Source organism: Hemiscyllium ocellatum, chromosome 19, assembly GCF_020745735.1.
Source record: "Hemiscyllium ocellatum isolate sHemOce1 chromosome 19, sHemOce1.pat.X.cur, whole genome shotgun sequence".
In the NCBI taxonomy this organism is placed as follows: Eukaryota; Metazoa; Chordata; class Chondrichthyes; order Orectolobiformes; family Hemiscylliidae; genus Hemiscyllium; species Hemiscyllium ocellatum.
Window position 1 is genome coordinate 64,375,063 of NC_083419.1, and position 26,394 is coordinate 64,401,456.

Here is a 26,394-nt window from a genome sequence, read left to right on the forward strand (position 1 = left end):
TTTAGCATGGCCAGTTCATCTAACCAGCACATCTTTGAACTTTGGAAGAAATCCTGAGCACCCAGTAGAAACCCACACAGACACTGGGAGAATGTGCAAACTCCACACTGTCAGTCGAGGCTGGAATCGAACCCGGGTCCCTGGCGCGGTGAGGCAGCAGCTTAAGAATGTGTTGCTGGAAAAGCGCAGCAGGTCAGGCAGCATCAAAGGAACAGGAGAATCGACGTTTCAGGCATAAGCCCTTTAACACATTTTTAAGCTCTGATCTCCAGCATCTGCAGTCCTCACTTTCTCCTTGCTGTGAGGCAGCAGTGGTAACCACTGTGCTGCCCAGAATTTGCCCCAGATTGAAGCGCAGTGATAGCAGTCATTAAGGAATAATAAGAGTACAGTTGACCACAAGTCAGTTAATAGTACAGTACACAAGATCATTTGACCATTTATCCCTAAACCCTGGCTGTTCCCACATAATTCTGCAATATTTTCCTTCTTCAGTTATTCATTCAGATTCCTGGTCAACATGTAGTGGAAATAACATTGGAATATTTACCATCATAACCCATATTCACAGCTACAACCAAACATGTATGCTGCCTCAGCAAATGGGACTCCTTTGGGGCTGGTTGGCTCAGATGGCTGCATGAGTGGTATGAATCAAACTGGAGCATTTTGGTTTGATCCCAGTTCTGGTTGAGATAAATTTGGGACCCGCCACTTTGCTCTAACTCTAGTAGAGGTTGTGATCATGTGGGTTGGGCCTACCTTTGGTCAGAGAACCCAAGAGGTGGGGACGATACTTTGGCTCAGTGGTAAGCACTATTGCCTCTCAGCACCAGGGACCCAGAATCAATTCCAGCCTTGGGTGACTGTGTGAACTTCTCATGTTCTCCCTGTGTCTGTATGGTTTTCTACTGGGTGCTCCAGTTTCCTCCCACAGTCCAAAGATGTGCCAGTTAGGTTGATTGGCCATGGGAAATTGCCCTTCATGTGCACAGATGTGTAGGCTAGGTGGATTAACCATGGGAGATGCTGGGTTGTGGGAATAGGGTTAGAACATAGAACATAGAAAAATACAGCGCAGTACAGGCCCTTTGGCCCTCGATGTTGCGCCGATCCAAGCCCACCTAACCTAAACTAGCCCACTATCCTCCAGATGCCTATCCAATGCCTGTTTAAATGCCCATAAAGAGGGAGAGTCCACCACTGCTACTGGCAGGGCATTCCATGAACTCACGACTCGCTGAGTAAAGAATCTACCCCTAACATCTGTCTTATACCTACCTCCCCTTAATTTAAAGCTATGCCCCCTCATAATATCTGACTCCATACGTGGAAAAAGGTTCTCATTGTCAACCCTATCTAAATCCCTAATCATCTTGTACACCTCTATCAAGTCACCCCTAAACCTTCTTTTCTCCAATGAAAACAGCCCCAAGTGCCTCAGCCTTTCCTCATACGATCTTCCTACCATGCCAGGCAACATCCTGGTAAACCTCCTCTGCATCCGTTCCAGTGCCTCCACATCCTTCCCATAGTATGGCGATCAAAACTGCACACAATTCTCCAGATGCGGCCACACCAGAGTCTTATACAACTGCAACATGACCTCAGGACTCTGGAACTCAATTCCTCTACCAGTAAAAGCCAGTACGCCATATGCCTTCTTCACAGTACAGGTTGGAGGGGAGTGGGTCTGGGTGGGATACTCTTCAGAGGTTGGTGTCATCTAGTCGGTCCTAATGGCTTCCTTCCGCACTATAGGGAAAATATGATTCCAAGAAGAAAAGTGATTTGTTTAATTTCCTTTTGAATGTTACTATGGAATGTTTTACCATCCTGTTATACATTACACCCAAATCCTGACCATTCATGACTTAGAAAGACGTTTTGTCTCATGTCAGCTGTCATTCTTCTGTTATAGAATATAATCCCTACAGTGTGAAAACAGACTATTTGGCCCAACAAATCCACATCGAATATCCAGAGTAACCCACCCAGACCCATTCTCCTACCCTGTTACTCTCGATTTACCCCTGACCAATGCACCTAGCTTATACATCCCTGGACAATATCGGCAATTTAGCATGGCTAATTCACCTAACCTGCACATCTTTGAACTGTGGGCGGAAACCGGAGAACCCAAAGAAAACCCATGCAGTCACAGGGAGAATATGCAAACTCCACACAGTTGCTCGAGGCTGGAATCAAAGCCAGATCCCTAGTTCTGTGAGGCAGCAGTGCTAACCGCTGAGCCACCATGCCACCCATTAATCACCTTGAACTAATCTCTCTGCTTATTGACCTCTCAGCAACTGCAGATATTTTATGATGAAAAGAAAATGGGTAAAACATTTTTGTGTGTTCTGAATAACATTCTGTGATGACTGCTCACACTGCAGTTGGAACTCAGACCAGGTGCTATGTGGTAAGAGTGTGAACATGTGTGCAGTGAATGTCTGCTGGAAGAAGTTAATTATGATTTCAGTCAGAATGTAATATTAATTTGCACTAACACTGCATTTTGAAGCTTGGAGTTCCAGCTTCAGCCATTTCTTAATCACACACTTTGGAACTCATGCTCAGCTTTGGAAAGTCTTGAATATTTTGGTTTTTGCTGGAACCATCTGGTGTTAACCAACAGGAAGGACTCTGCACCCCCATTTGTCCTCACTTCACCATGCTACTTAAAAGAATCATGGATCACTTTCATGTATTGTTAATCAATTTCAAATTGTTGATTAATTGTTTTGCGTTGATTTGCACAACTCTTTAATGCTTTCTTTTAACATTGTTTAAATCTACGGGGAATCATGCCGCAGATGCTGAAAGAATTGGTGCTAATTTTAATGTTTCTACATTGTGCACCTGTATTGGAAAGTAAATGATCTATTCGGCAACACCCTCTGTTTGTTCTGTAATTAATTAACATGACTTTATCCATTAATTTAAAATTGTTTGGCTGTATATATCAATATGACATTGTACTTTTTGAAGAAAGAGCAGACCCCACACTACCCCTCCAAACAACCACTGCATGCTAGGAGAATACATCAGTAACTTGAATGGGTCGCAATATTTTCCATCCATACCCATATTCTGAAACAACAGACCTAGCTTTGTTTGACTTGTCATAATTCACTGGGTCAGCACACTTGAAATCAAGGCCCACTATTCCCAGAGTGATCACAAATGTGAAAAGGTTTAATCAGTATATCCAAAGTTGTCAATTTACCTGACCGACAAACCCAGATTGAATAAAACAGCTGTTGGTTTTCTGAACTTCATGAGAAAATAGCTGTTTAACTGATGCCTGACGAGAAACGTGAATTGTTAACATATCACTCTCTATAACTAAAATCTATATCTTTTTACAAGCAGACACACTAAGGTGCAAATATTGCAGGTGGGAAAGAAGCAAAAAGTCGTAGAAACACAGTTCTGATAGTTGTCCACAGTCAGGAAAAAAAAATCCTCTTGATAGAGCCTAGTTTCTAAGAAAAATTGCAATTCCAATTCCCTTCACTAAAGTGGATAAATGAGTACTAGGTATCTGTGCAAACATAAAGGTTAAATTGGAAACTGATGAGTTCCATTTACATGTATACACGCAGCACCATCAATCCATATATATCTCAACTTCAACTGGTACAGTAACATCCATACCCTATTTCCCTCCTGTACGTATTTGGGATTTGATATGATTGGAATCATAATAGAAAACAGAAGATTCCAAAGTACACCTAACGTTGGTAATGTTCTTCAAAATTAATTCATTACTGTTGAAGATTTATTATTTCCCACAACTTTAAAATGATATGCTTCCTTCTTACCCTCAGTGCTGGAAGAGTGCACTTATTGTGTTTGCCCCCTTCTCTCATCACAGCTCTTCTCTTCTGCCTTTGTCCTTTCAATAAAATGTTCAGTGTATTGGCAGGCTTGCCAGGAAGTTTACATGCAAAGTCAAACACTATGGAGGAGCCCAGGAGCAATGCCACAATGTTTTAGCTTCCACTGTGGCATAAGCACACCACTCAGCATGTGGAAACTCAGAATCTATCACATAAGGTTGCCATGTCATCAGATCCCCACCAGTATTCGTTGGTGGTAATGGGATAACAGTTGAAGTCTTGAAAGCCATGAGGTCAGAATGGTGGAAAATGGCTGGAGTAATTTGTATCAAGGAGGGGAGTTAACATGCAGAGTTTGGAGTCATATGCCATTGTATCATGTAACTCCTCATGTCGAGGTCCATTGATAGGCGTCAGAGTGGGAGGTGGGGCTGGCTGATAGTGTTGAGAGTCCAACTGGCAGAGCAGCCCTTCAGACTGTCAGTGTCCACCTGCCTTTGGTATGGTCCACTCAGGAGCCAGGTCCCTCCAGAAAGAGGAAAAACTGGGAGGGACTGAAGTTTAAGCATACGGGATATGAGCAGCAGCCGCAGCAGCCTCCTGGATATGTGGAAGGCTTTTCTGTGTGGGGAAGTGGCAAAAGGTTGCAGAAGGGACATCGAGGAAAGGAAGGTACCTTCTAGCTAGGGGTTACAGACAAAGCCTGAGCTGCATCCACATATTGGGGCAACTGTGCTCGCCCAATGATGGTGCTGGTGAAGGCACCGTGAGCCTTAATTTCTGTGTCTCAAGTTTATTCAGAGGCTTTCCTAGAGACATGGCATCTCTAATCAGCCACACATCATTGCATCAAGGCCATGTCTCATGTCTTCCTCAGAAGGGCCAGCCAATTCTTAACCTATTGCACTGATTCAAACAGCCAGTCTGACAGAGCCAGGGCATTCTGCACCATCGCTGGTGCCCAAAGTGCAAAGTTTTCTGGGCTTCATAGCAGCTGTGATGCTTATAAACTCAGACACTCCCAGATGCTATATCCTGTCTCTCCGAGTGTGCCTTCAAGATTGGATTCTTTGCAACAACGGCTAATCCATATTAGAATGAATACTGACTCCAAAGAGGGACCTTTGGCCAGAGGCAGAAGAAATGTAGTGCCTGCCATATGGTGACCTCTGCCACCGTCGAGGTTGCCCTTGAGTGAGATTCAGGTGCCTGGCTCATTCTGGTGGGGCACATCAGTGTGACGCAGTGAGGGTCTCTGGGTCATGGTGATCTGCTATGCTTTTCTCAACTTGGGGAGAAACGGGAGGCCTAGCCTCATGAGATTATAATGGAGTGCAAGGCAACCATGGACAAAGAGGCTGATGTTGAAGTTGATGACCGGTTGCAGCTAGCTGTTTGGTGAATGCTTTGACAGAGGTGCAAGGAAGGCTCGAGATAGTTTTATATTCCCAATTCTGATGACTCTTCCCATACATCCTTCCAGACAAATGAGGTGCCCCATGGGCCTTTGCTGCTGCCTTGGATACAAGTCTAAACTCCATAGCCTAATGCCAACTGGTCCCTCTGGACAGTCGAAAGAATGGCCATACTCACTATGATCCCTTTCAAACAACCTTTGAGTGAGTTGTGACACTCCAGTACTTAGAACTTAGAACAAAGAAAAGTACAGCACAGAACAGGCCCCTTGGCCCATGAGGTTTAATCCTAATGTAAAATATAGTAACTTAACCTATGCACCCCTCAACTCACTGCTATCCATGAGCATGTCCAGCAGTCGCTTAAATGTCCCCAATGACTCTGCTTCCACCACCACAGCTGGCAACGCATTCCATGCACTTATTAGATTAGATTACTTACAGTGTGGAAACAGACCCTCTGGCCCAACAAGTGCACACCGACCCGCCGAAGCACAACACACCCATAACCCTACATTTACCCCTTACCTAACACTATGGGCAATTTAGCATGGCCAATTCACCTGACCCGCACATCTTTGGATTGTGGGAGGAAACCGGAGCACCCGGAGGAAACCCACGCAGACACGGGGAGAATGTGCAAACTCCACACAGTCAGTCGCCTGAGGTGGGAATTGAACCCAGATCTCTGGCGCTGTGAGGCAACAGTGCAAACCACTGTGCACCGTGCCACTCACTTCTACAGCTCCTCCAGTAATAAATGGAAATGTCTTAAGTCTGGTGAACTCCTTGCTTCCATCAAGACTTCACGCAATCACCTTGCATATTTGGGCAGTGAAAGAATTTCCTCTTAACTTCAAGAATGGAACAATTGTAATTATTTTCAAGAAGCGAGAGAAAATATGCTGTGGAAACAATGAAGGAACTAAACTGTTGTCCACAGCAGACAAAATCCTGACCTCCATTCCCCCAAATTGTCTACTTTCTATTGTTGATTCAGGAAGTATTCTAATCCTGTAGTTCCTTCATCATAATATGAAAACTGTATTGACTGAAAGATCTGAAACAAACCCCCTTAAAGTCTGGACCATGGTGAAGCAAGACTTTGTGACAGTCCCCCTGCTGCTTCCAATCTACCACATAGCAAGTATGTACCTCATCAAAGATAACTGCTATCTGGTGTCATTATTGAATGCTGTCTAGATGGCAAATGTTTTTAATCTCAATCATCTCTATGTTAAAATTAAACTGACCACCATAAGTACACATGAACTCAAGTTGCAGATATTTCTCTCAATATCCCAGATTTGCAAGCCACTCTCAACGTCTCCACTCTACATCCAAAAATTCAGCCTATCACTGAAGTTTGCTAAAGACATTATGTGTCAACCCACATTTGGTCAGCTAAATATTCCTCTTGCTGTGTATGTTGGAGGAGAGATTCCAGAATATGTTGAGCACTGTCCAATCTTGGCAGTCACCTGTCTCCTGAAAGGCCACCATTGATGAGGTGATCCAACACGTTATTAGCAGTGTCAGTACAGTCTTCTTGAAAACATGACGGTGAGTGTTTGACAACAAGGACCTCTGTAAGTCAACAAACATTCTTGTGTATGGAGAAGTTCTTAACAATGAGGCAGAGCAGTGGCTGACAGGGAAGGAAAACGAAGCACGTCCTGCATTCTGAATCCCTCTATCTCCTGGGAATTCCTGCCTCATGTATCCAAGGATTTCTGGATCAGGAATTGCTATATTCAGTCACATGAAGGTCTCTGGCAGAATTGTATGCCTGAGTAGATGTCATCTTTGAATCAAAGGACCCTCACAGTGACAGTTCTTTCAGAGGGACTCCTAACAATAACTAGAGAAAATAATTCAAATATTCATTGCAAAAAGACACACGCAATTACCCCAATAATTCCTATTTAATATTCTACTCCTTATGCTTGATTTCCTCCATTGTGTCATTCCTCTCAAACTCTGTAGCATCTTGCAGTCATATGTTACAACCCTGTTGGAAAAATGTGCTGATTTTCACGCCCCACTTCTCCCAGGGTCACCATGAAGGCTAATGATCTAAGCAAAGCACACAAAGTCCCTGAGTTACCAGTCTGTTGGAGTCAAGTGAACAGAAAAGACTGAGCAGGTTCCGGTACATAAAGTATTTTCTGATGAACCTGTTCAGAGAATTATACACCTCTGGAGCAGGTGGCCCTTGGACCCTGGCTAAGAGGGAGAGATTCACACCACAAGAGCCCTGTTCCTGTACTTAACAAGAGCTACTATTTATTAAAATTAAACCATTACTAATCACAAGTAATTCATTACGAATTATCAACAATATGGCTGTACTATAGTAAAATTCTATCCTCTTTTTAAAATCTCTCAGTACCCATACAAACACAAACAAAACAAAATAGTTTTACAGATGGAGAGTGAAAAAACTGGGAAACACTGTTCAATAGCACCAAGCCACAGGGTTTGCTGGGATGGTCCAATTACTTGCCAGGACTGACTATTCTTCAGTCTTATTTCTCCTGGAGTTTTTCCTTTTTTCTTAGAAGGAATAGGAATAGGTATAATCACTACAACATCTCTTAGTTTCTGTTCAAAGGTAACAGTTTGCAACAACTGGTGGGAGAAAATATTTGCTTTCTCAGGCTTCACATATTTTTTATTGCAGAGAGACATGTCACGTGCCCTTCCATCAGATCAAAGGTTTCTTCCTGTATTGTTCATACCCACACACTATATGGTGTGGAACCATTTGGAGTGTTGCCAGCAGGCTAATGATCTTTAACACTCACGAGTGTCACAATTGCACAAGCCAATCAGCTATTTGTGGATGGCCAAATCTCACTCTGTAACACCCTCCAGCACAGTGCTGCATTCAAACAACAACATTCAGGTCTACCAACTTATGTATAACTTAGAGAAACTAAAACCACTGCAGCATTTAAACAAGGAACATTGTTTTCATGTGAATACTTTGATAAATACATGCCTACAGGGTCTAAGAAACAAACTTTAACAATTTTCAATGATTGAGAACTCTCTCTGAAGCTGTTACTGCAGATGTGGCAAATCTTCCTCTAATATTAACATTGAGAACTTACACTATTATTAATGCACATATCAGCCATTATGTTGAGGGAATTGATAGATAGACGATGAGTTGTGAATCCCTGAAAAATGGCTGGTCCGTTTACAACACTGGTGTTTGTTTCACACCTATGGCATACGGTGCTGAGTATCACTATAGTTTTTCAGAATGCTCTAGATGTGCATATTAAACTCATGTAGAAAAATTTGAGGATCTCTTTTAATTACTCCCCCTGGTCTTCTCTGCATGAGGACACCAGTCCCAGCTCCTCAAGTCTCTAATTAACTGGAGGTCCTTATGATTGTATAGTTGAAGATTGAGATCCTGGTCTCTAATGGCACATTAACAACAGCATCCGATTCACTGAGCTGCAGTTATTTTTAGCATCTCATTAGCCTGATCTTTTGAATGGCTACTTTGCCAACTTTCATTCTTCACTTTATAAATGGATTTTCTTCTAAACAGACTGTGCTGAGCTATGTAACAGGTAATGTCTTCCTTTGTGAAGGGAGATAAACAAGCAGGAACTGCTTCAAAGGAATATCAATGTTAAGTGAAAGGCATTTCTGCTTCTTGTGGAGGAAAGAGAAACTTATTATCTCAATATATCAAGTCACTTGACCAGATAACATTTTCTGAGTTTTCAAACAACACATAGGGCAGGGGGTAGTTCACAGTTGGTCGAAAATGACCACTTTTGGGACATGAGAGGGAAAAAGTATACTGCTAACTGCCTTGTGATATCAGGACTGAATTCTAAGGAATATTGAAATACACACTATGCAAGAAAAACCAAAGAACTCTGAATACTGGAAATCAGAAACAAAAATAGATATTGAAGAAGAAACTCAGCAGGTCTAACAGCCTGGGGTGCGAGGTGGGGGAGGAGTAAACAATAGGTGGAGATGGAGCCGACACAGAGAAAAACAGTTGGACAGACAAAGGAATGGGTAAAGGTTAGCCTGGGAAAATGAATAGCTACTATGGGAACCATTAGTGACTGACAATGGAATGTATGCGGTATCTGCCCATGTAATGACAAGGCTTGGTGTTTCGGGGTTGGAGTAATGATGTAGAAGAAGGTGCTCAGACCCTAAAACTATTGAACTCAATATTGAGTCCTTTAGGCTGCAGTGTCCCCGAGCAGAAAATGAGATGTTGTTATTCCTCAAATGAGGGTTCACCACCATGCCAACAGGGCTGTCAGCTGAGTCTGACCAATCTCCTCTACTTCGGTCCTTAAACTAGCGATAACATCCCTCTGGTCCTCACTTACCATCGCACCAGCATCCACATCCAAAGGATCATTAGCCTCCATTTCCATCACATCCAGCAGGATGCCCCCAGCAGTTACATATTCTCCTCCCCTCTCCTCCCTTGTCAGCTTTCCGCAGGGACTGTACCCTCCAGGATACCTTAGTCCACTCTTCCTTCACTCCCAATAAACCCCCACAGTCTCAAGGCACCTTCCGATTCACCCTGCCGGTAATACCTGCCCATTTACTTCATTCCTCTTCAGAATCCAAGGGCCCAGATACATCTTCCAGGTAAAACAGCGTTTTATCAGCACTTCGAGGACCTCTTTTAAACCTCCCCCATGTCTTCTTTGCCGTTATGACACCAGTCCCAGCTCCTGTAGTCTCTCTAATTAATTGGAGCTCCTTATCACTATACAGTTAAAGATTGAGATCCTGGTCTTAGTCTACTGTATTTCCTTGATCTCCTTTTCATTGGGGAGACGAAACACAGACTGGGCCACCACTTTGCAGAATACCTACACCTGAACAACAGGAGTACTAATATTCCGGGGTGGGAGCATCTCCTAATGTTCTTCGGGAGGGTTCAAACTAATTCAGCAGGGGGATGGGAACCTAAACTGTAGTTCTGCTGTCCAGGGGGTTGGAAGTTGTGAGGTCAGTGGTTTCAAGGTCGCAAGAGTGCGCTGGCAAGCAGGAAGCTGGTTTGAAGTGTGTCTACCTCAACGCCAGGAGCATCCAGAATAAGGTAACTGAACTTGCCGCATGAGTTGGTACCTGGGACTTTGATGTTGTGGCCATATCGGAGGCATGGATAGAGCAGAGACAGGAATGGTTGTTGCAAATTCTGTGATTTAGATGTTTCAGAAAGAACAGAGAAGATGGTAAAAGAGGAGGCGGTGTGGCCTTGTTAGTCAAGGACAGTGTTACGGTGGCAGAAAAGATGTTTGAGGACTCAACTACTGATGTAGTATGGTCTGAGGTTAGAAACAGGACAGGGGAGGTCACCCTATTGGAAGTTTTCTATAGGCCTCCAAATAGTTCCAGAGATGTGGAGGAAAGCTTAGCATAGAATAATTCTGGATAGGAGCGAGACTAACAGGGTAATTGTTATGGGGGACTTGGGGTCAGTTTTTGTCCAATGTGTGCAAGAGGGTTTCCTGACACAGTATGTAGACAGACCAACAAAGGGCGAGGCCACATTGGATTTGGTACTGGGTAATGAACCAGGCCAGGTGTTAGATATGGAGGTAGGTGAGCACTTTGGTGATAGTGACTGCAATTTACTTTAGCGATGGTAAGGGATGAGTATATACTGTAGGGCAAAGGGGAAAGGCAATTACAAGATTAGACAAGATTTAGGATGCAAAGGATAGGGAAGGTAACCAGAGGAGATGAACGCAATCAAAATTTGGAGCTTATTCAAGGAACAGCTACTGTATGTACCTGTCAGGCAGGGAGGAAGTTGTCGAGTGCGGGAGCCGTGTTTACTAAGGAAGTTGAATCTCTTGTGAAGCGGAAGAAGGTAGCTTACGTTAGAATGAGACGTGAAGTCTCAGTTTGGGCACTTGAGAGTTACGAGTTAGCTAGGAATGTCCAAAAAAGAGAACTAAGAAGAGCCAGGTGGGGACATGAGAAGTTGTTGGCAGATAGGGTCAAGGCAAACCCTAAAACTTTCTGTAATTATATCAGGAATAAAAGAATGACTAGAGTAAGACTAGGTCCAATCAAGGACAGTACTGGGAAAATGTGCGTGGAGTCTGAGGAGATAGGAAAAGCGCTCAATGAATATTTTCGTCAGTATTCACACCAGAAAACAGCAATATTATCGAGGAGAATACGGAGATACAGGCTACTAGACGAGACAGGATTGAGGTTCACAAGGAGGAGGTGTTAGCAATTCTGGAAAGTGTGAAAATAGGTAAGTCCCCTGGGCTGGATGGGGTTTATCCTAGGATTCTCTGGGAAGCCAGGGAGGAGATTGCAGAGACTTTGGCTTTGATCTTTATGTCATCATTGTCTACAGGAATAATGCCAGAAGACTGGAGGATAGCAAATGTTGTCCCCTTATTCAAGAAGGGAAGTCGAGACAACCCTGGAAATTATAGACCAGTGAGCCTTACTTTGGTTGTGGGTAAAGTGTTGGAATGGATTATAAGAGATAGGATTTATAATCATCTAGAAAGGAATAAATTGTTTAGGAATAGTCAACACGGTTTTGTGAAGGGTGGATCGTGCCTCACAAACCTTATTAAGTTCTTTGAGAAGATGACCAAACAAGTGGATGAGGGTAAAGTGGTTGATGTGGTGTTTCTGGATTTCAGTCCGGTATTTGATAACATTCCCAACAGTAGGCTATTGCACAAAATACAGAGGCATGGGATTGAGGGTGATTTAGCAGTTTGGATCAGAAATTGGCTAGCTGAAAGAAAGTGGTGGTTAATAGAAAATGTTCAGCCTGGAGTTCAGTTACTAGTGCTGAACCACAAGGATCTGTTTTGGAACCACTGCTGTTTGTCATTTTTATAAATATACAAACTGCTGTTTGTCATTTTTATAAATGACCTGGAAGAGGGCGTAGAAGGATAGGTTAGTAAATTTGTGGATGACACTAAGGTCGGTGGAGTTGTAGATAGTGCAGAAGGATGTTGTAGGTTACAGAAAGACATAGATAAACTGCAGAGCTGGGCTGAGAGGTGGCAAATAGAGTTTCATGTGGAAAATGATGAGGTGATTCACTTTGGAAAGAGCAACAGGAATAAAGAGTACCGGGCTAGTGGTAAGATTCCTGGCAGTGTAGATGAGCAGAGAGATTTTGCTGTCCATGTACATAGATTCCTGAAAGTTGCCACTCCGGTTGATAGGGTTGTTAAGAGGGCATACGGTGTATTAGCTTTTATTGATAGAGGGATTGAGTTTTGGAGCCACGTGGTCACGTTGCAGCTATAGAAAACTCTGGTGCGGCTGCATTTGGAGTATTGCATGCAGTTCTGGTCACCACATTATAGGGAGGATGTGGAAGCTTTGGAAAGAGTTTAGAGACTAGGATGTTGCCTGGTATGGAGAGAAGGTCTTATGAGGAAAGGCTGAGGGACTTGAAGGTGTTTTCATAAGAGAGAAGAATGTTGAGAGGTAACTTAATTGAGGGTTAGATAGGTTTGACAGTGAGAGCCTTTTTCCTTGAATGGCAATGGCTATCACGAGGGGACATAGCGTTAAATTGAGGGGTGGATAGATATAGGACATATGTTAGAGGTAGTTGCTTTACTCAGAGAGTAGTAGGGGCGTGGAAGGCCCTGCCTGCAACAGTAATAGACTCGACAACTTTAAGGGCATTTATATAGTCGTTGGATAAACATATGGGCGAAAATGGAATAGTGTAGGTTAAATAGGCTTCAGATTGGTTTCACAGGTCGGTGCAACATCAAGGGCCAAAGGGCCTGTACTTCGCTGTAATGTTCTATGTTCTATACGCAAAAATGAACTTGAGCTTCCAGTTGCCTGCCACTTCAACACATTACCATGTTCTGTAAATGACATCTCTTTCTCAGACTTGTTACAGTGCTTCAGCGAAGCTCAGCACACGTTGGAATGACAACACCTCATTTTCCACTTGGGAACCCTGCAGCCTTCTGGACTCGATATCGAGTTCAACAACTTTTGGGTTTGAGCCTCTCCCATGTCCTTACCCCAGCCCCCACATATCAGACATTGTTATTACATGGGCTGCTACCACAAACAACCTATTGACAGCTGCTAATGCTCCCCATTAGCAGGTCTTTAGTTTTCCAGGCTGACCATTACCCATTCTTTTTTCTGTTTTTTTCTCTATCTGACCATGCTCTATCTGGGCCTAGTGCCTGTTCTTAGGATGCTATTGGAGCCATTTTTGTACGAATTTAATGTCCACAGTTTGTGTACAGTCTTCCAGCATGTTCAACAACTGCAAAATGTTTCCCATCATTGAATATGTATTTATTGTGATCTCACAGTGAGTGTATGATGCCAGTGAACTCCTACTGACCTGATAGTGGTCACGTTGATTTCATTCTCTCCCATTCATTAGATGAGCTACCAGGTCAAAGCAAAAGGTGATTGTTTGGCGATAAGCACTATCGTGTTAGGGCCACATGGTGGCTCAGTGGTCAGCACTTCTACCTCACAGTGCCAGGGACCCAGGTTCGACTCCACCCTCGGACGATTATCTGTGTGGAGTTTGCATGTTCGCCCTGTATCTGTGTGGATTTCCTCCCACAGTCCAAGGATGTGCAGGTTAGATAGATTTGCTGTGCTAAATTGTCCATCGTGTCTAGGGATGAGCTGGTTGGGTAGGTTAGCCATGAGAAATGTGTGGTTATGAGGTTAGGATGGGATGCTGTTAAGAGGGTTGGTGCAAATTCGATGGGCTGAATAGCCTCTTGCTGCACTGTAGGGATTCTTTGATTCTCTTGTTGTCATGAGAATCATCTTTATGCAGTGGTGCATGCTTACAGAATTTGCAAAATGTAAGACAAAGGAGCTTGTAGGATGAGGGAAAAATCAAATGGGAGAAATATTAAGTCAGAACGAACTTTCACTTTCAGTACTTTCAGCTTTTCCACTTATCACGGTCTTGTTTGAGCAAACAGCAATGATGGTGAATGTCATCTACTCTGTATGAGTGAGGGAGGAAATGTAGCCAGGCCTGACCCCTAATGGTTAGGTGCTACTGTACCTGACTATGGCCAGCTTTTCTTGCGAGAGAGAGGAAGTGTGGTAGAAGGTGATTGACTGATATGCCTGCTACAGCTGAACTCGCAGTGTGTGTCAGGTATGAGAGATAAGTGGGAGATATGTACCAGTGTGAAGATAAGGTGAGGCTATCAATGATGAATTCAGGTCGTGCTTCATAACAAGAGGAGGCGAACGGGCTGAAATGATACTTTCATTTTTAAGATAATGTTTTATGAAGATACATTTACTGATCTTTATTAATCGGGAAACATAACTGACTATTTTACAGCACCAGACGTAGATCTGTGACAATTACCATTCACCGCCTCTGTACTCCAGTGCACCTGTGTAGAGCGCCTCCAGATGCGTATGCGTATATACTTTTCATGCCCTCAGAATATCCCAAATAAAGATCTTTTCAAGTGTAATGCTGTTGTAATGTGGGAAATGTGACAGCCAAAAATCGCACGCAGCAAGTTGGAGCGCTTGGCATTGGTTTAATGGTTAGATAGTCTTTCTTTTTTGTGATGTTTGTAGCTAATTCACCAAGAATCTACTGTACGTTTGGTCCAAGTACTGCTATGGGATCTTTTAAGTTCACTTGAAAGAGAAGGCAATTGAATGCCTTATGAATGACTTTTGCCCGAAATATCGATTTTCCTGCTCTTCGGATGCTGCCTGACCTGCTGTGCTTTTCCAACACCACTCTCTTGATTCTAATCTCCAGCATCTGCATTCCTCACTTTTGCCTAATTGAATGCCTTATTTGAGAGACAGCATCTCTGACCTTTGGTATTGCACTGAAGTATCACTTTAAAGTAAGTTTCTGGAAGGGTGTTGAATGATTTCCCTGACAATGGAGGATTCGAAATTGCACTTAACAATTCCAATGACAGCAATGGGCACAGTTTATACTGCAATAAATATTCTCCCATAATTGTCAAGCTGTTTTTCTTTCAGATGTGCCCATTAATTAACCAGGCGACAGACACACTGATGGAAAATCTGAAGACTCATGCAGACTCCGACGAGAGTTTTGATATCTATCGGTAAGCAGTTGGCGTCCAGCAACAATGAAATTTGGATGTCAAACATAGGCAGTGGCTTACTGAATGCGTGCAAGTTTTTTCTGTCATGAGCAAGAAAAAGTTAGAGCTGAAAAATGTGTTGCTGGAAAAGCGCAGCAGGTCAGGCAGAATCCAAGGAGCAGGAGAATCGATGTTTCGAGCATAAGCCCTTCTTCATTCCTGAAGAAGGGCTTATACCCGAAACGTCGATTCTCCTGCTCCTTGGATGCTGCCTGACCTGCTGCGCTTTTCCAGCAACGCATTTTTCAGCTCTGATCTCCAGCATCTGCAGTCCTCACTTTTACCCGAGAAAAAGTTAGGGCGTTGTCTGACATGAATTGCGAAAGAAAAATATCTAAAGGATAGAAGGTAAAGAATGGGGATGGACACATCTGCAGATTTGAACGATTACCTTTGAGATACAGGAGGAAATTTACATAATATGTCAAACAAATAATAATTCTATGGCAAATTTCCTCCTCGAGGCCAAATCTTCTCTACCAGTTTGATGGCCACAGGTGATTGAAAGTATGGTTTTGAAGTATGTTGCTGTTCCTTCACAGTCACTTGATAAAAATCATGGAAGTCTCTAACAGAGTTTTATATGTTCCCAAACGAAATGGACAGAGGGAGTTCAAGAAAGTAGCTCATCATTACTTTCAAGAGGGCCGTTAGAAATGGACAATAAATGCCATCTGTGTCAGCAATATCTGCATTCCATAACTGATTAAAGAAAACGGAGTAAACTTGTGTAAATGGTGAGCTAATCAGCTTCATGTTCAGAATTTCCCAAAATGTTTGCTGACAATGTCAGATGAGTGTAATTCTGTGAGGAGGGAAGAAAGGGCAAAAAAGTTTTGTATGCCTTTATCTCTGAAAAGATAAATTGCATTAAAATTCTTTGCTTAAATCATCATAAGCTGCAAAGGAAAGATTTAAACTTGGAATTAAGATAAACTACAATTTGTGCAGGAGCCAGCAAGAACATACATTTGGCGGAAATAGGAAGGTGAAAGGGTCAGTAAAATTCCGTGACAACTGGATAAGTATTTGAAGAGTGAACAATTGAGGAATGCTACTGTTAGATAGACAGATGGGTTGTAATGGTTGCTTCACATTTAGGTGAATGGCCCCTCTCTCTCACTTCATTCTTTAAATTATTTCCTCTTAGAGATTCCCAGGATTTCATACAGTCACCTATTTTCATCATTCATTGTAGCACTGTTTGCTTATTTTTTTTGTAGTGATCTTTAGTTTTTGAATCCCTAAAAGAACACAATAGTAGCATTAACATAGCTCTTCCTTAAATGAACATGGTATTGAATTAATGTCCCCCCCACCTTGCTTAAACACACTATAAATTAACATTGCCCCCCCGCAACTTAACACACTGTAGAATTTATATTTCCCCTCCCTAAACAGAAACCGTGTAGAATTAATATTTCCCCTCCCTAAATGAATGCAGTATAGAATTAACATCACCCCTTTAGCATTGCTGTCTGTAATGTTACCCCTCTTTATATGAACACAGTTCAGGTTTATCATGCTCCTCCCTAAATAAATAGTAGAGAATTCACAGAACCACCTCCCTAAATGAACTCTGCAGAATTCACAGAGCCCTCTCTAAGTGAAAATATAGAATAACACTGACACTCCCTAAATGAACACCGGAGGGAATCAGCAAGTGCCTTCTGAAATGAGAACAGCATTGAATAAGTAGTAGCCTTTCCTAAAGAGCACAGAATGGCATTGGCCTTCCTTCAATGAACAGTACAGAAATAACATTGCTAAAATGAGCACCATACAGAATAACCTCTCCATAAAACACATGACAAACGTGAGGGAAGATGTTTCATGTTACAGAGAGTGTGTCAGAGTATAAGCATTGGGTGGGAGGTGGCTAGTTAAGTCTGAGGTAGTAGAGTGTAGGTTATTGGACTTACTTTGACAGACTGGAAATGGTCAATTAGCTTCTTGCTGTTCGTCCTGGAGATGGCACTGACCAAGTGATAGTTTCCAATCAGGATGGCATGGTATGGTACATAGAGTCCTCTGTCAGTGCTCTGGGAAAAAGACGACTCACTTCTCAACATCCCTATTCATAAGGGCCTTTAAGTGTCTCTCAGAGATGTGTGTTATCAGCTTCCCTATCTCTGCCAACTCTCCTTACCAGGATAACTTCCTGCTGATAGAACTTCTGTAGATGCACAGCCCCAAGGGATTCTGGTCTTATGGAGGACCTCTGCTAAGCAGAGCGTTCCTCCATGAATTGTGCATGGTAAGATGGGATGGAAATAGGATCTCAAAGACCCAAGTGGGAATTAAAGCAAAGTTTAAGATACAATGAGAAAACTCACTCAGCCTTGTTACGAGAATCACTCCACCAATTTCGATGTGACCTGCACTTAGCCAAAAAATGGTAATGTTTTGCCCACTGTACCAAAAAAAGTACTGTTATCACATATGCATCAATTAGCTTCACTTGTTTTTTTCCAAACAGTCAAAAATGAAAAGGTGTGTTCTTTTCAGATCCATAAGAAGATTTGTGCATAGTGACTGAGGTTCTAAATGAGCATTTTGCATTTGTCTTCACCTAAAGCAGAGTCTGAGTGAAAGCAAAGGTACTTGACATCGTGGATAAGCTAAAAATTGATAATGAGCTATTAGGAAGGCTGACTGTACTGATAGTTGTTAAGTCACTAAGATCAGAAAATATATGTTTGGAGGATGCTGAGGAAAGGGGAGACAGTAGCTACAATCTTTCAATCCTGCTTAGATCCAGGAGTAGCAGAGGACTGGAGAACTATAAATATTGCAGCCTTGTCAGTAAAGGATGTAATTATAAGTCTGGGAATTACAGATCTTTCAGCCTAACGTCGGTTGTGGGGGAAGCATTAGAAGTGGTGAACTGGACCAAAATTACGTTATTTGAATAAATGTGGCTCAGTTAAAGAAAACTGAGCTGGATTTGTTAAAACATAAATCATATTTAACGAACTTGCTGAAGATTTGATGAGGTGACAGAAAAGTTTGCTTGGAGTTGTGCGGTTGAAGTGGTATCCGGAGACTTCCGAAAGGTGTTTGATAAAATGCTGCATAACATACTAGCCAGTAAGATTAAAGCTCATGGAATAAAAGGGATAGCGTTGGCATGGATACAAAGTTGCCTGGTCACAAGAACAGAATGACAGTGAGCGGTTGTTTTTCAGGTTCGAGAGGGATATAGAAAGTGAGGTCTGCAGATGCTGGAGTATCAGAGCTGAAAATGTGTTGCTGGAAAAGCGCAGCAGGTCAGGCAGCATCCAAGGAACAGGAAATTCGACATTTCCTGATGAAGGGCTTATGCCCGAAACGTCGAATTTCCTGTTCCTTGGATGCTGCCTGACCTGCTGCGCTTTTCCAGCAACACATTTTTAGCTAGAGAGGGATATACATTGGGATTTCCCAGGATTGATACTAGGACAATTGCTTTTAAGGGACTTGGGGATAGCAGGGCTGGTTTACAAAATCAGTAATAAAGTCAGAACAAGATTTTTTTTTATATACTTGAGGCATTTTGTGAATTGGATTATCCCCTCTTACCTGTAACTTGAGTCTAGAATGGATAAAATAAGACCATAACCTGGAATTTCAAACTTAACCTACCATTCTAACCCATGCTACCTCTCCCAGTTGGAACTATGTTGAATCATGAACCTGCACACATCAAGCACACATGTTCTCTGACATTATGGGGTCACCATTATAAAAAAAGACCAGGCGAATTTACATTTCATCCCTCTTTGCTTACTTTCATTGTCTCAGGAGGATGAGGAAGCCTGTGGAAACCCTAACTAGGGGAACTCAGCTGTGGAATTGGTAACATTTTGATTGGTTTGTTTAAAAGGTCTTTGACAGTGTTCCCTCATATTTCCATGTCTTCTCCATCCCTTTGTCTCTTTTGTTTTGTAAAGGTAATAGAAACCTGGAGCAATCTTGCTGTGATGTCACAGAGCTGCACATCACTGGGTATAAAAATAACAGTGTGGGAGTAATTGGAACTCTAAGGAAGGAGCGCTGTGATAGACACAGCAGAATGTGACTCTTTAAAAGAGACCCTGTGAGCAAATGGCTCTGAACAAACAAATGTAGATTGGCATTTAATTGATATGTCAGACCTGTTACATGATTGTCATGTCAGATACTGTTTAGTTTAAATTTTATTCCAAAATTTATTACAGTAGTGTTGCTTTTTAGAATAAGCCTGAACATAGTCGTGACATTGTCTTCTTGACTGGAGAGTTAATTCAGAGATATAAAATAGCCTTAAATGTTTGCTGCTGCTTATCAATTGCTTACCTTTTAATCTGTTTTCACATTAGCTAACTCTGTATTCATAATTTTGCATCTGCATTTATTTAACTTTACAACACTACTTTCAGACCCAGGTTGTTCACCCTCAAACTGAATATGAAGTTCAATAGATTGTGTTCACTCTTCCCTGGAGAACTGTGAGATCAATAATTAATCCTCTAAAATTACTCACTGCCGGATTTAAACCAGCTTGTTATATAGTTGATGCTGGATAAGAAACAGAGCTGAAAATGTGTTGCTGGAAAAGCGCAGCAGGTCAGGCAGCATCCAAGGAACAGGAAATTCAACATTTCGGGCATAAACCCTTCTTCAGGAATGCCCGAAACGTCGAATTTCCTGTTCCTTGAATGCTGCCTGACCTGCTGCGCTTTTCCAGCAGCACATTTTCAGCTCTGATCTCCAGCATCTGCAGACCTCACTTTCTCCTCGCTGGATAAGAACAGCCATTTTGAGGATGAGATGGTCCTGCAGCAGTTTTTTGAAAAGTTGGTTTTGTGGGTCTTATCCATTTCCAATACTTCATGCAAAAGGGGAGCAGTGTGTGGCCTATTACTAACATTTATTCCATCTCTGTACAGGTACTATGGCTGCTTTTCCATGGATGTTGTTGCCAGTGTCGCATTTGGTACACAGGTCGACTCCCAGAAGAACCCTGATGATCCATTTGTCAAGCATGCAAAAATGATCTTTAATATAAATTTCTTCAATCCACTTATTTTCCTCAGCAGTAAGTGTTCAGCTCTTCTATTGTTCCTCTGCCATATTTCATTTCTTCAGCCATAGCACTGGACTAATAATACTGGTCTGGACTAATGATCTGGAGAATGTGTATTTTTGTCTCACTATGCCAGTTTGAGAACTGAATTGAGTTGAAAAACCTGGAAATAGAACAATGATATCTATAAACTAAGACAACAAATTAGGTGGGTTGTCTTAAAAATCTAGCTAGTTCACTAATATGGAAATAAAACATGCCAGTCTTACCTAGTCTGGCCAGGTGTGACTGTGGTCCAGCAGCCCTATGAATTGCTTCTAAGATAAACTCAACATGTTTCTTTTAGTTAAAAATCACACAACACCAGGTTACAGTCCAACAGGTTTAATTGGAAGCACACTAGCTTTCAGAGCATCGCTCCTTCATCAGGTGACAGTCCATTTAAACCTGTTGGATTGTAAACTAGTGTGGGGTGATTTTTAACTTTGTACACCCCAGTCCAACACCGGCATCTCCAAATCATGCTTCTTTTAAGTATTTGCAAAGCTTCTGAAACTTAGGTTTTGCATTTATGAGTTACTAAAATAATCCCTCAAAAGCCACATGTATCAGCAAGCCTATGTTGTAGTTTGCTGGCCTCACCGGAATTTTCCTTTTTGTGGAAATGCATTATTACTGTGCTCTGAAACATAACCTGACAACGGCAGTCCCATGGCTGGTTGGTGGTTCCTACTCTGATTTGATTTGATTTGGTTTTGTTTTATTATTGTCACATTTACCCAGGTACAGTGAAAAGTTTTGTTTTGCATACAGTACAGGCAGATCATACCATGCAAAGTAATAGATCAGAGAGACGAAGACAGGTGTTACGGCTGCAGAGAAGGTCCACAAAGAGCAAGGGCGATTTTAAATTTGAGAGGTCCATTCAAAAGTCTTAATAACAGCGGGGAAGAAGCCATTCTTGAAACTGTTGTTACGTGAGTTTAAGCTTTTATATCTTCCACCCAATGAATGAGGTTGGAAGAGATTATAATCACAGTGGAGGGGTCTTTGATTATGTTGGCTGGCTTTCCCAGGCAGCAAAAGATTTAGATGGAGCCAGCGGATGAAAGGTTGGCTTGTGCGATGGACTGGACTGTATTCACAACTCTCTGGCGTTTCTTATGGTCCAGGGCAAAGCAATTGCTATACCAAGCCATGATGCATCCAGATAGAGTGCTTTGTATGATGCATCTATGAAAACTGGTAAGAGTCTTTATGGACACACTGAATTTCCTTAGCCTCCTGAGGATGTAGAGACATTGTTGTGACTTCTTGACCATCACATTAATGTAGGTGCACCCTTCCCCCTCTCTCACCTTTAACCACTTATTCTTCCTCCCATCTAGGAGTGTACTTAGAGTGCAGGGAGCAAGTCAGCATAAGTTCACCAACCACAACTGAACTGAAAGTGTGGACTTCAAAATCTATTGCAACATTTGTTCTGATGTTCCATTAAAGCTTTTCATGAAAGCTGCTCATTGCAGCCCACAACTGCTCACAGTTTCTAATGATATTTAATGACAACTTTTTGTTCTCATCATTTATACATAGGTATATTCAAAGTTACTAGAATTTCTACCCCATCTTTATTTCTTGGCATTTGCTTTTAAAGGACTTGCTTTGGGTTCGAGGGCTGACGGTATCAATGGTACTATAGACCAGGGGGAGTTGTGGTGGAGGGGTGGTGAAGTGGGGGTGTGGAGGAGTGGAGAAAGCAATCTCTCACATATGATTTATGATGACATCTCTTCTGTTTCAGTAATATTTCCCTCCATTGTTATGCCTATCCGGCTTTTGCTGCCTCATACATCCAGGAGCAAGGTGAATGCCTTCTTTGTCAGAGTGATTAAAGATATTATAGCACAGAGGGATCAGCAGCCTTCAGATCAGGTAATCTCCAGTAAGGCAAATTTCCGCTTCTCTTCATCTGGTCATGTATCGTTTCAAGCTGTGGCTTTGGAGCCATTGGTAACCATTCATGTAATAGTCAAGCTTGTTGTGGTTCTGCTCGCCGAGCTGGAAGTTTTTGCTGCAAACGTTTCGTTCCCTGGCTAGGGAACATCATCAGTGCTGTTGGAGCCTCGTGTGAAGCGCTGCTTTGATGTTTCTTCCGGTATTTATATTGGTTTGTTCTTGCCGCTTCCGGGTGTCAGTTTCAGCTGCAGTGATTTGTATGTGGGGTCCAGGTCGATGTGTCTGTTGATGGATGTTCTTGCCGTTTCCAGGTGACACCCGGAAACGGCAAGAACATCCATCAACAGACACATCGACCTGGACCCCACATACAAATCACTGCAGCTGAAACTGACACCCGGAAGCGGCAAGAACAAACCAATATAAATACCGGAAGAAACATCAAAGCAGCGCTTCACACGAGGCTCCAACAGCACTGATGATGTTCCCTAGCCAGGGAACGAAACGTTTGCAGCAAAAACTTCCAGCTCGGCGAGCAGACCCACAACAACGGACACCAAGCTACAAATCTTCAATCAGATTTTAGTCAAGCTTGGTTAAGAGAATTAAATCTTCTCATTTTTGTCTGGGCTCACATGCAAATCTAATTGGAAAGTAGGATCAATGGGAGGTCACTTGTGTCCTTGTCCACGATTCAGATATCCATATTCTTGACTCCATTTTTCTGCTTTGATTCCATATCCTTAGTCCTCTAGCATAGCAAATATCTATCAATCTCAGTCTTGCTGAAAAAAATCAACCAGCCCGCATTTGCAAAATGTACAACACAGAGTTCAATATTGGATGTGATTCTGTGATTAGACCACATTTGCTAAATAATCCTGAATGTGCAAAGAATTAGGCTAATAATCAATTTAGCACATTTAGGTAGACTCGCAATGTGATACACTTAAGTAGACTGAAAGCTACACAGGCTCTTGTTTTTAGCAAAGAAACGGAACATGCAAGGTGTACCCACTTCAGTTAAAACAAAAGGTGACAGTTGTCATTTGGTTTGTTTCTCATGGCAATACCTTGACCAATCAGAGTCAATCTTTAAGATTTAAATAACGCTTGGCTATTGACCGTCATCATTCACTAGTTTATTCTCCATGGCAGTGCTTGTTCCAATCAGGTTCCACTTGCCAACCAATTTGCACATCCTCTCATATGGTACAAATAGTGTTTTCTCTTTACTCGCGATTTGTGCAACATGAAAAGCTTCAACAAATGTGCCTTTTTTTTTACCAGTACTTGAGTTTTGTACAACCAAACAATTGTTTGAATCTCAGTTTTGCAATTACTCAATTTGCTCCTGAATTCACAGCTCTCAGAGGAAGAGATATGTGCAATAAAAGAATCTTGACACCATCCCAAATAACATTCATCCAATACTAAGGTTACATCTCCTTGTTCTGGGCTTATCTGCTGCAGGAAATAGTCTCTCTCGACCTTTCAAGTTGTTTAATCATCTTAAACTCCTTAATTAGATAATCCTTTAATCTTGTACAATTAGGGACATACAGAAGCTTATTCATTGAATCCATCCTCCTGTCATGGAGTTCTGGAGATATTTTTGTGAAAGTAATAGTCCTTGCTGAGGTGAGGTGCCTAGAGCTGAATGTAGTGCTCTAGATAAGGATGAACCAGAGATTTATGTCCCTAGCATAGTTTCCTTTATATTTGTTCTTTGGTTGTGGGTGCTGCTGGTCCATCTGTAGTTGCCCTTGAATGGTGGTGGTGAGCCATCTGAATGAACTGCTGCAGTCCATCTGGTGCAGGTGTACTGCAGTGTAGTTGCACCCTAGGGTTTGGACCCAGCACAAAGAAAGAACAGCAATTATTGTTCCAAATATTTGACTTGGAAGACGTGGTCTCATGTGCCTACTGACCTGTTCCTCTAGATAGTAGAGATTGTGTATTTGGAAGACAGTGTTGAGGTCTTGGTGAGATTTAGTGCTTCTTGTAGGTAGTACAGGATGCTGTAACTCCACACTATGGTAGGGAGGAATGGTGTCAGACTGTAGTATCTTTTGGTGTTGCTGGAGCTGAATATATCCAGATAAGTGTAAAGTATTGGCATCACAATCCTGACTTGTGCTTTGTAGATAGTGGACTAGCACTGGAGAGTCAAGACGGGAGTTCACCACAGAATTCCTATCTCTGATCTTCTCTTGTAACCACAGTATTTATATAGGTGGTCTAGTTCAGACTTTGACCAGTGGTAATCCCTGAAAGTTAATGATAGGACACCCAATAATGGTAAGGCCATCAGTGAGAGGCGGTTAGATTCTGTGAGTTGGGGATGGTTATCGCAGTGAGCAACACGTGCTGCTTAGCCTAAACCTGAATGTTGACCAGGTCCTGCTGCCTGTGGTCACAAATTGCTTCAGTATTTGAGGTGTCTTCCAGACTTTTGTATTCCACCTCCCTTTTTCATCAATCCAAATGTAATGAGATGGTCCTGTTTCTGTTGGCCGAAGGTGAAATGAGTTTGGGCACTGTCAATGCATTCAACACTGAGGAGAGCCCTGTAGCACAAAACCACAAAAGTGTTTCATTGTTTGTGCGAAGATTTGTAGCTCGTGTGCTTGTTGTTGTGGTTCTGTTCGCCGAGCTGGGAATTTGTGTTGCAGACGTTTCGTCCCCTGTCTAGGTGGACGACCTGGACCTGGACCCAATATACCAACCACTGCAACGGACAACTGGAACTGACAACCGGAAGCGGTAGATTCAAACCACTACAAATGGTGGAGGAAAGCACACAGAAGCGCTTCACAGGAGGCTCCCAAGCACTGAGGATGTCACCTAGACAGGGGACGAAACATCTGCAATATAAATTCCAAGCTCGGCAACAGGTGTTTCTTTGTTCTCCTACAGTATTGTTAACATCGTCAGGGACCAAGAATTTAACAACCTACTTGTGCAATAGTGCCCTGAGAGTTTGAAGGAGACTTAAGTGGAGTGAAATGAAGGCTGAATAAGTGACATGCTGGAAATTTGTTTCAAGTGGAAATTTAGTGCAAAGGGTTAACATAAATGACTTAATTAGCAAGTAGTAATCTTTCTGGAGTGAGGAGTGAATGGGAGCAACTAAAAGACATGAATCGAGAGGCTGAGCTGCAGTAAGACTAGCACCTGAGTGATGTCACAAACCATAGCATGATGTGAGTACAGTGAAAGAAGCTGACCAGTGAGGAGGATTGGTGAATATTCCTAATCTTTAAAGTAAGAATATAATCAGGGGTTAGATACTGTTCTCTGTAGCTGTAGCTGTGCTACCTGCCTGGAGCTAGGGTTAAGAGATCACTTTGAGGTTGGAGAAGAGCTTGAAGGGAGAGGGGACGAATCCTGTAATCACTATCCACATCGGCATCAATGACATTAGTACAACTGGAATGGAGGTAACTCTCGAAGAATTTGAACAGTTCAGAGTTAAATTAGAAAGTGGAATCTTCAAAGTATTAATCTAGGGATTACTACCTAAGTTGCAGGCCAACTGGAATAGACTAAATAAAGGCAAGGAGTTAAATGCATGGCTCAAGAATTGGTGTGGGATTCAGTTTATGGGGCACTGGCAAAACTACTGCGCTAGAAGGGAGCTGTTCTGGTCTGACAGTCTTTAGTGAACTGTGCTGGGATCACTCTGCTGGCAAATTAAATAACTAGGACTGTAGGGAGGGGCTTTAAACCAATTCTGGAGGGGGGTTGGGGCATTGGGGAAGAGAAATGTAGGGTACAAAGCAAGAGAATATGGCAGCATTGTAAGGCAGCTATTTAAATATCAGTAGTGAGTGAAACAGGAAGGGACTGAGTATATAAGCATGGAGAAACAACAGCAATTAGGGTTGGAGTGGGTGGGGGGAGAGATGTGGTAAAAAGGCAAAACTAATGGCTCTTTACTTGAATGCACATACACACAAAACAAA

The 26,394-nt window shown here is 42.4% G+C and overlaps 1 protein-coding gene across 2 annotated transcripts in view; it reads left to right on the top strand.

Annotated features, from left to right (window-relative positions):
- tbxas1 (thromboxane A synthase 1 (platelet)) overlaps positions 1-26,394 on the top strand; it is a 241,244-nt gene that overhangs the window by 130,311 nt on the left and 84,539 nt on the right. For both annotated transcript variants that reach the window (XM_060840011.1, XM_060840012.1), the window contains 3 exons: positions 15,296-15,384; positions 20,334-20,482; positions 22,272-22,402. In XM_060840011.1, the coding sequence (XP_060695994.1) occupies positions 15,296-15,384; positions 20,334-20,482; positions 22,272-22,402 (369 nt within the window). The remainder of the gene's footprint in view (positions 1-15,295; positions 15,385-20,333; positions 20,483-22,271; positions 22,403-26,394) is intronic.